Source organism: Olea europaea, unplaced genomic scaffold, assembly GCF_002742605.1.
Source record: "Olea europaea var. sylvestris unplaced genomic scaffold, O_europaea_v1 scaffold1726, whole genome shotgun sequence".
Taxonomy (NCBI): domain Eukaryota; kingdom Viridiplantae; phylum Streptophyta; class Magnoliopsida; order Lamiales; family Oleaceae; genus Olea; species Olea europaea.
In genome coordinates, this window is record NW_019234961.1 from 147,251 (window position 1) to 158,445 (window position 11,195).

At 34.8% G+C, this 11,195-nt stretch overlaps 1 protein-coding gene across 1 annotated transcript; it reads left to right on the forward strand.

Annotated features, from left to right (window-relative positions):
- The first annotated feature begins 1,999 nt into the window (after window positions 1-1,999).
- LOC111377802 (transcription factor bHLH162-like) lies at window positions 2,000-3,530 on the forward strand. Its single transcript, XM_023000931.1, has 3 exons — window positions 2,000-2,215; window positions 2,727-3,068; window positions 3,181-3,530. The coding sequence occupies exons 1-3, from the start codon at window positions 2,072-2,074 to the stop codon at window positions 3,373-3,375; spliced, it is 681 nt and encodes a 226-aa protein (XP_022856699.1). The 5' UTR covers window positions 2,000-2,071; the 3' UTR covers window positions 3,376-3,530.
- Window positions 3,531-11,195: the final 7,665 nt, after the last annotated feature.

Sequence of the window (11,195 nt, forward strand, 5' to 3'; positions counted from 1 at the left end):
GTTTTCACACTTGAATGTCTCAGAATTCATTGCTAAAATACAATGTATTGGCAGGTCTCAAGCCCCACAACCTTTAATATTTCCTGTCTTCATATATATAAGAAGATAAAGGAGAAAAACTACAAAGTATTGGCAGGTCTCAAACGTCAAACCCCACAACCACTAATATTTCCTTTCTTCATATATAAGAATATAAAGGAGAAAAAAAATACCCTCAGACCATAGTTCAGTGGTGAAAGCGACAGAAGTGAGATTATCTTACGCCTTGCTGACAGCCGCAGTGTGGAGGTTCGATTCCTGAAACATGAAATTGGACTCTTTGTAGGCGCAGTGTATAAGCAGCTTTTGTTCTCTGGCCTATTGGGACACATTTTGGGATTTACTTCACTCACAAATCTCTAGGGGCGGGACGGTGGGGCTCTCAAGATTGGAGTTCAACTTTTTTTATTTATTATTTTTTTATTTTTAATAGATAAAGGAGAAAAACTACAAAGTATTGGCAGTTCTCAAACCCCACAACCATTAATATTTCCTGTCTTAATATATGAGAAGATAAAGGAGAAAAACTACTCCACAAATATTCAATTAATCATAGTACACAGAGATAAAAAGTCGAGTTTTGTTTGGCCTAAATTAAGCTGAAGTTCTTCTTCAGTGAGGATACAAATTTGTCTCCTTCAATGATTTCGTTTTTGTTACTTTGGAAGATATAGTTCACAAGTCAGAAAACCTAAATAAAGTGAAATTTAATTTATCACACCAACTTGTGAATTTAATTAAATATTACTAGATCACAATTGGATAATAAAACTTGATTCATGACATAGTTTTTTAGGTATCGATAAGTCAAATTTGATATTATCAATTTAAAAGTTTCGGATTGTAAATTAGCAAAACGTAGAGAAATAAGTGCTCAATATGTTTCGTAAAGTGCTTACTAAATTATTGTACTTATAATTGGATCTCAAATTAATATCTCTTTAAAAAAAACAAAGAAGTGAATAACTCTAATTAAATAAGGACAATTCACGTCTTTATCTGATTATGTATGCAAGAAGTTGAACAGATTCAGAGAATGAATAAAGTTGGATCATTCCCACATAGACTATGCCACAAATTTGGTGAGACTAAACCTACGTAAGTGAAGTAAAATTGTAAGAGAAATATAAGGTTTCTATACATACATATGCAAGTCTCCAGACTATCTTGATTTTATTGTAAAACTGCACCTAGCCGTCGAATCCACAATTTAATTGCTTTTATTTATTTTTATTAAGTGACATAGTGTAATATGATATAAAAATCAGACAAAAATATTGAAATAATTTCTCCATATTTTAACTACTAAAATGTTCGACTATCATCATTACTCAGCTATTAAAAAAATAAATTAATTAAGAATTAACTTTTTATTTAGCCCCTATGTCTCCTTTAAAAATATTTTTGCACGTAAATTTAAGCTTTTTTTCCCTAATTTTTAAGTGCACATTTTATAAAAAAATTATTATTCTAAATATCATTTTTCTTAATAATTGCCATAAAATAAAGGGATTAATTTATACAAAAAGAATCTCTTAAATATAAAAACCAAAAAATTTAAAAATGAATTTGATGGTTTTCCTATTTTTTGATTTGTGCATTTCATTCTTGCACAAGCCCATGCTAATTTTTTCTGTATCGTTTTAATTTAGACCATGTTTGACAACAATTATTTGTTGAAAATAAAATTTTTTAGGAGAATATATGATTAAAATGTAGGAAAAATTTTGAATTTATGTCCAAAATAAATATGTAAAAAAAAAAATGTTTAAAAATAATGATCGTCCAAAAAAAGTGAGAAAACCACGTGCATAGTTTAAAAGTCAAAACTCCCTATGGGAACTGCGAAAAAGTTTCAAACTCGCCGGCTGATGCACACATGTGACGTATTTGATTGATGATTGCCATTGTCACCCCCACCCTACTCTGCCCTGCTTCCCAGTACTATAAATAAATCGCAGCCAGCATTAGTGAAATCTAATCCATTTAGTTGTCTGAATAATTCTTGTGTGGAGCTTGTGTAAAGAGGAAAATGGAAAAGGGTAAGACCAAATCATCTTCTTCTGCAAGTCGATCTCGAAAAATTGAAAGAAAAGTTGTTGAGAAAAACAGGAGAAATCAGATGAAGATTTTCTACTCTAACCTTCTCTGCCTCCTCCCCGATCATGGCTCCAAGGTTCCTCTCTTTCTTTTATCTTCCCGATATATAATAAATTTTGTAAGTAAAATTATTTTATTAAGAGAATATATTATTAAAAATGAGTTTGAAAAAAAAAAAAAGGAATTATTAAAGAATTGGCTCAAACCAGGGTTAAGAGTCTAAATCGATGACTAATTAACAGATAAACTTTTTTTTTTTTTTTTTTTTAATTTTTAATCCAACTTGCTTTTCTTTTACAAGCTGGAGTTTGATGCATGCCGCCATGCCCACAATTTTTGTGATTAAACGAGGTAAAAGTTAAGCCTAAAACTTTTGCTTACTCCAAATCCACACATAACTTATCCAAAAACTTAAATAGTTACACATGGAACAAAATATCTAAATTTTGTTTTCAGTGTTCAAAATGGACTGTAAAAAAATTAATAGGTATAAATAAGAAAAATTATCTAAATTTTATATAGTCAACTGTTGAATTATATAGAGTAAATTATGCACATATTGAGTTTCAAAATTCAATTAAATGCAGGAAGCAATGCCATTGCCCGATCAGATAGATGAAGCCGTAGCGTACATCGAAAGCTTGAAAACGAAGGTGGAAAAAATGAAGGAGAAGAAGGAATCCTTGATGCCAAGAAAAAGATCGCACTCTTGCATTACAAGTGAAATTCAAGCCAGTACAAAGTCTTCACAACCTTTAGTAGAAGTTCACGATATGGGACCAAATATGGATGTCATTTTAGTTAGTGGGCTTGATGATTTAGCAAAGTTTTACAGCATACTTCACTTGCTTCGTGAAGATGGTATTGAAGTTCTGAATTCAAATTTTTCTATTCATGGAAATTCCTCCTTCCATATTCTCCATGACAAGGTCATTATAAATTCTATAACCATTTTCAGAGCTTAGTTTCATCTCCCCCCCCACCCCCCACCCCCGGGCGGCTGTGTATCTTTAATATTAAATTTTGGCTTATATTTTGCAGGCTGGGAAATCAAGAATGGGATTTGAAGCTACAACAATGTCAAGAAGGCTGAAGGATTTGATTTGTGGATCCACTTGCAGTGAAGTAGAATCAAATCTAGATTTATGGGATTATGGAATGTTCCAACCTGATATTTGGGGGCTTGGAATTTCAGAAGTTATCGATATTGCTTCAGAATATAGTCAATGGTTTTAAAAATATGTGACATTTTTGTGGAGAACTTTACAGTCATACCTAGAACTCAATAGTATATTAAGAGGCAACTTCTATCTTGCAATTTGTGTGTAGTTTGATTGTAAGACGAATTAAAGCATATATCTTATTGATAGTTTGCAAGTTCGACCCTAAAAGCAACAAGTCACTTTTAAGTTGGATGGTTAATCAATCAAGTCAATTTATCCTATATTTGAATGCCATAAACAATAATTAAATAAGTAAATAACGCAACAATTGTTGACGGAGAAACCCAACTGGGTAACAACTTTGGGACCAAGCCAGTAACCTTCATTATAGACAATGATAAACTTACAGTACGATCTAACCTAGAAAATTTCACTAGACTTGCCGATCAACTTCCTGCAATCTCCCAGACTCGCTGGAACATACTTCACTCACACTTGCTTCCAATCTTCTACAATTATCTATCTCATGTAGGTCACCAGGAACAATCAGTTTTTGTTCTTTTCCTGTGTTTGTAGTCCAACATCCCTCAATTTTCAGTAATCTCTGAAAGCTATTGAGAAAGTACCTTCCTTGATGTGTTAAGGAAGTGCATATTTTGGATTATGAGAACTTGATGTTTTCCCAAATTTGTGGTTGTAAGAACTCAAGAATCAATGTATGAATCAAAGGGTTGAATATGTTCTTGAATATATGAATGATGCTATAGAGAAGCAAAGTAATGAACAAACACACTAAATTTCATGCAATGCCTTGGGTATTTATAGTGGAAGTCAATTAGGTAGTATGTACAGCGTAAAGCTCTTAAAAAATGAGAAGAAGGGTTTTTCACATAACTCTATCGCTCGAGCAAAATCTCAGCGACAGACGGACGATGGTCTGTCGCTCGATCGATAGGTGGGCGAAGGAGATTCCATTTTTACTACTCGAGCATTAGATGGACAATAAGTTAGCGAATATCTGGCGGCTCTTTTCTCTTATTCCAAACTCTCCAAACTCGAACCCTAGGTTACCTACTTTAACTATACTATATTTCTATCAATTTCTTGACTTCTACAACTTTTTAATTTAAGTCCTTTTTGTCTAAAGAATTATCAATACATAAAATCCTAATAAACTCCCTCTTTAACATTCTGTAACAAAACTATGAAGTACAAGTGGTCAAGGAAGTAAAAACAAAACTATTCTACTCAAGTTAAAACTGAATATCCATTTCCTGCATTCCCTATTAAACTCGTTTCATGAAATCAACAACTCAAATATCAAATGTAAAAGCATGTGATACATGAAGTAAAACAATTGAAACACATAATCATAAATATACTAGCTAGATTGAGATGTAATACTAATGTTAATCAAAACATCAACTGAAACATTAATATCACAGAATATCAAAGCTCAAACAGCTACGCATTATGATATGGAATGCAATGAACATAATCGATCTCCCCGTTAGTGTAAACTCTTATCATCAATTCATTTCTCTCCCCTTAAAATGTAGGTTTCTCTCCCACATAACTCAAAAATGCAGTTAATAACATGCACAAGTATAATTAATGATCAATAGACTTTTCCACATACTTAGTTCAAGCTAATATGGAGTAAATTGTATAAGTAACTCATGTTTGGAAAGTATCACTAATCCTTTGTAAGCAGGACTCCAAACTTTAATTTTGTGAAAAATGACATGTTAAACATCACTTCCAATAAGTTTATTCTCCTACTTATGAAGGTCAAACCATTTAAAACACATTAGGACCTTTCAATGAAATTCATTTTGCAGGCATATTATTCTTTTCTCACATTGACTTTGAGCAATGTATTTTTACATTTTTTTTTCTAAATTTTTATAAGCTCATCATATTTTATTTTTCATAAATTGTTCACATCTTACGTGCAGACTCTTCTCAATCAAGCGACTAAGATGACATTTGTAGCGAGCTTTATGTTGGTTAACCCAAATCAGTTGACCATAGGCACTAGATCATTAAATACCCCTCAAACTTAATTGCTCGAGTCAAATAAGCTCTGAAAAAGGCATAAGATATTGACCTTTTTCTTACAAGGGAATATACTTGAATTTAGGTCTACTAAAATAAGGTCAATTTATGTTCAAGGACATCTTACCAATATGTGACTGTCATCCTAAATCTCACACACGAGGTTAAGTTCCACCCACAATAAATGTATATATGTATATACATATATATATGTATATATGTATATACATATATATATGTATATATGTATATACATATATATATGTATATATGTATATACATATATATATGTATATCTATGTATGTATATACATATATGTATGTATATACATATATATATGTATATATCTGTATGTATATACATATGTATATGTATATGTACATATGTATATACATATGTACATGTACATGTACATATGTATATACATATGTACATGTATATGTATATACATATGTACATGTATATGTATATACATATGTACATGTATATGTACATATGTATATACATATAGATATATATATGTATATATGTATATACATATATACATATGTATATATATATGTATACATATATATATCTATATGTCTATATATATATATATATATGTATTTATTTATTTATTTATTTATTAAAAAAAGGTCAAACACACAAAACAAACAAAATGTGCCGTGCTAATGCAAAAATGATGAAGATGCACATGCATAAAACTTCTACCTAGAAAAGAAATAAACAAATGTGATACATACATCAATGGCTCACATTGATTAAGCACAAGCATACACCATAAATACCTAATCAGTAAGGTATATAAATGCTATATATATATGTATTTATTTATTTATTTATTTATCAAAAAAAGGTCAAACACACAAAACAAACAAAATGTGCCCGTGCTAATGCAAAAATGATGAAGATGCACATGCATAAAACTTCTACCTAGAAAAGAAATAAACAAATGTGATACATACATCAATGGCTCACATTGATTAAGCAGAAGCATACACCATAAATACCTAATCAGTAAGGTATATAAATGCTCTTATCTTTAAGAGCAGTTATCTATTTCAAGATTTTTTAGATTACTCTTCTTTACCCAAACTTGCGTAGTGGAAAGAACATTCTCAGTCATTCGTGTCATTAACTTAGTTAGTTGACTCACCTAATTAGTAAGGAAGTCAATTTGACTAATTTCTATCTCTATTAAACTACATATTTCAATTTTTGTTCAAGAATTTATGACACTTAGACCTTATGTGTCCTAGCTCATCACAATGAAAACACGTAGGAATAAACCTTGGACCAAAGTAATGAGATCACTGATACCTATCCCTAGGTTGACGGGTCCTACGCCGTCTAGTAGGCCTTTGTCCTACGAATTCCTTTTTTTTAGGAACTAGGTTAGAGACATACTTAAGACAGTCTTGGAAGTACTAGCAGCATTGTGATCATTCTCTTTATATCCTAGAAATTCCTTATTACCTGTAGGCTTGTTCATTCATAAGATGTTATCAAGTGAATGAACCATTAGAGAAGGTAAGAAGTTGAGATTTGGAATATTCAAGTTCGCTCAGAATGTTCTTAACCTAAATTTATGATTTCTCATTCTCAGTGGTCAGTTCACCGACTCTTTTAGAGGACTTCTCAAGTTCACATGTAAGATTTTTAATTTGAGTATCTAAGGATTCATTCACAGTTTGATGTGTGTCTTCCTCATCTTCAAAAACTTCCTCAGATTGCTCATTATTGTCTACATTCTCAACCGTCTCACTCTCCTTGTCAGATTCACTCTTAATCTTAGTAATGAAGGCCATATACTTCCATTTCTTTTCTTGAGTAGACTCTTAACTTTGATTAGCTGAGTTAGACTCGTCATCAGTGAAAGTAACATTTAAAGCTTTATCCTTATTACTCCCACTGTTAGAGCACTCACTCAGAATATGGCCAAAACCTTGGCACTTATGACATCTCACAGATTGAGACCTTTTCCTAGATTCATCGAGAACACTTTTATGTCTATCATGAGGCTTTTTCTTATTTTTAAATATTTTTTGAAATTTCTTCGTAAAAGGGCTAACTCTTCATCATTGAATGGCTCCGAATCAGAACACTCATTCCTATTATCCCTAATGGCGTTCAACGCCAAAAACTTATCTTTAGTAGATTTAGCTAAAGTTAGTTCATAAATCTGGATAGATCCAACCAACTCTTCCACTTTAATAGCATCTAAGTCCTTGCTCTCCTCTATAACTGTGATCTTATTCCAAAATCTCTCATGTAAAGATCTAAGGATTTTTCTGACAATCTTAGGCTTAGAGATTTTCTCACCTAATTAGCTATGTCATTTAGGGTCACATAAAAATCATCAAAGGTGTCATCCTCATTTATTCTAATCTCTTCAAACCTAGAGGTCAGTATTTGCAATTTAGAATTCTTAACAACCCGAGTTCCCTCATGTGTGGTTTATAAAATATCCCAAGCTTCTTTAGCTACCTTGCACATTGACACACGCCTAAACTCTTCAGGGGACACTACCATAAAATAAGGCATATAAGGCTTTACTAATCCAATTACATTCATCTATGTTTTTCATCAACCAATTGGCTACAGGAGTGTAGATGACAACACCATTAATAGTGCTAGAGGGAAAAACCCAACCATTTACTATGTTCATCCATAGATTTTTAGAAGGCTCTCATTCTAACTTTTTTAATATGCTTAGTTACTACCATCAAAATATGGCGGGACGGATAATGACTAACTCATCTAGACTAATAGGGTTAAGGATCAACTTTGGGATATGGTACTGCTTGATAGTGTGCAAGTTCGACCCTAAAATCACCTAGACGACGGGGGTGAATAGGTGAAAATCGCGGAATTAAAATTGTCGATTAAAAGCAACAAGACACTTTTAAGTTGTTCTAAATGGTTAATATATCAAGTCAATTTATCCTATATTTGAATGTCACAAACAATAATTAAAGCAGTAAATAATGCAACAATTGTTGACGGAGAAATCCAACTGGGCAAAAACTCTAGGACTAAACTATTAACCTCCACTATAAACAATAACGAACTTACAGTACGATCCAGCCTAGAAAATTTTACTAGATTTGTTGATCAACTTCCTACAATCTCCAAGACCCATTGAAATGTGCTTCGTTCACACATGTTTCACATTTTCTGCAATTGTCTATCTCCTGTTGATCATCAAGAACAAGCAATTCTTGTTTTCTTCCCGTGCTTGTATTCCAATTTCCCTCAATCTTCAGCAATCTCTGAAATTTATTGAGAAGGTACCTTCTTTGATGTTTTAAGGAAGTGGGTGTTTTGGATTATGAGAGCTCGATGTTTTTCCAAAATTTTTGGTTGTAAGAACTTAAGAATCAATGGATGAATCAAAGGGTTGAATATGTTCTTGAATGTATGAATGGTGTTATGGAGAAGCAAAGAAATGAACAACCTCAATAAATTTCGCATAATACCTTGGGTATTTATAGTAGAAGTCAATTATGTAGTATAAGTTGTGTAAAACTCTTGAAAAACACGAAGTAGGTTTTTTCACGTAACTCCGTCGCTCAAGGGAAATCTCAGCGACAGGTAGGCAATGGTTTGCTGCTCGAGCGATAGCTGGGCGACAAGAGGGTGAAGGGGATTCTATTTTTGTTGTTTGAGTATCAGATGGGCGATAGGCTAGCGAAAATTGGGCGGCTCTTTTCTCTTGTTCTAAACTCTCCAAACTCGAACCCTAGTCAGCTACTTCAACTATATAATATTTCCACCAACACCTTGACTTTTACAACTCTTTAATTTAAGTCCTTTTTGTCTAAAGAATTGTCAATACATAAAATCCTAACACTTATCTTTTATTGATTTTCATCGATGCAAGATGCCAGCCACTTTCACTTGATTGAGGACACTATTTTCCTTTAATTGATTTTCTTTGTCAAGTGATCAAACCTGAAACAATTCTGCCTATCACCCGTTTTTACTTGATTGAGAAGGGTGCTACATCTTAAGAGTAAGATGCAACTGTTCTGTAAGAAACAAAAACTCGACGGAGATAGATTTTGTAAATCATGAGATAAATATGATTAAAGCATTATTCAAATGGATATGCATATACCAAGGGTATAGTTATACCTCCACATCATGTGGAGTCGCTGAGACACGTGCAAAAGTTCAATGTTAGATAGCAGAACTTGTTGACCTCTAAAAATGGCTCTTCCAGGTGGCCAACTTGTAGCTACTCCACGTATTCCTCCCTACGAAATGAACAAACTGTCAGGCGCACACGGCCGGAACCAACGGTGGTGGCGGCCGTATACACTCCGACGGTCAAGTCAGGTTTGGGTGGTCGGAACAGTGTCCAGGGACTACACAAATCAACCAGTCAATAAAGGGGGAGGAGAATATATAAACTTGTTATGGAGTGCTATCTATTGAGAGTTTCATTACCTTTGCCTCTGGCCAATCTTTGGGTATTTATAGGTGGTATGAACCGTGGGATGTGGAACACGTGTATATATCTGACGGTATAAAGCGTCTGCTCATAGGCGTCAATCAGCCGCGCTTGTAGAGTGGGCGGACAGTTTGTTTCCCCCAAGTTGAATTGACATAAAGTTGATAAGTCACATCAAATAGCTTTATGGGGGACGTCACATCAATTTAAACCTTATATGCAGAGCAAATCTTAAATTGGCAGCGAATCTTCTAACGGGGTCGGAGACGGGACACTTCGGCAGATCAGTGACAGGAATTGGTGTATCACTTCGGAGAGGCTTCGGGAGGTCGGAGTGGTTTCGAGGCTCGTAAAATGAGGCGTAACAGTGGCCCCCCAAATCTGAGAATGAATATTTATATTATACTTGGATTTGTTTTCCTGACCGGATCGCGGCATGGGGGTAGCTGAAACTTTGTAGAGCATGGGAAGAACGCAGAGCCGAGGCGATGAGCCAATGATACGCTCGCGTCGGGTACGTTAAAGCGTTATAGAAATTTTAGGGACTCGTCTTCATCGAAGCGTTGTCAGGAAGAGGGAGACGGCTCAAGCTTTGCAAAGCATGGGAGGGGCGCAGCGACCGAGGCGATAGCAAACGGGGCGCTTGCATCGGGTGCGTCCAGGCTTTGTTAAGTTGGGGGACTCGTTTCTCGCCGAAGCGTTGGCGGAAAAGAGGGTCGACGCGTGGGGGGATGGCTAGAACTTTGTAAAGCAATGGTGGGAACGCAGCGCCCGAGGTGATTAGCGACTGGGGCCTTCGCATCGGTTGCGGCTAAGCTTTGTAAAGTTGGGGGAGGAGATCATCCGAGGCGACCCAGAAGTCCAATGATTTGACAACTGTTGCGTGTTTCCAAGGTGACAGTTGGGTACCACGCCCATTCCCCTAGAAGGCTGCCGCGGCCAGTAATTATTATTGACGGCTGTTGGTAACCGAGGCGACGCGTTTCAATTTAGCGTGAAAGCCACTTTAGCGTGAAACCCACAGCGACATCTTGGGCGTAGATCAAATCTGGCGTTTCATTTCAACGGCTGGGATCGAGAATACAACGGACGGTTTAGATTGATCGTATTTGAATTCAAAGGTGGAGATTGGATTTGTCTTTCCTATAAAAGGTGAACTTTGGGGGCTTACCAGAGTTTCTACCTTTACCACGAAAAAACAAAATTTTCTCCCAAATTTTTGGCGATTCCCGGCGTTCTACAGGCAACTCCGGCGAGAGAGAGAGCGATATTTCCGGCGATCTTGCACCATTTCCGGCTAGGAAACACTTTCAAACCCGTAAGTTTCAGTACCCATTTAGACTCTAAAAATTTCTTAACGAATGGCCTCGGAAGG

Coding starts and splice junctions, on each gene's coding strand:
- LOC111377802 (XM_023000931.1), top strand. CDS start 2,072: ATGGAAAAGGGTAAGACCAAATCATCTTCTTCTGCAAGTCGATCTCGA. Junction 2,216..2,726: donor TCCCCGATCATGGCTCCAAG/GTTCCTCTCTTT, acceptor AATTAAATGCAG/GAAGCAATGCCATTGCCCGA. Junction 3,069..3,180: donor TCCATATTCTCCATGACAAG/GTCATTATAAAT, acceptor TATATTTTGCAG/GCTGGGAAATCAAGAATGGG.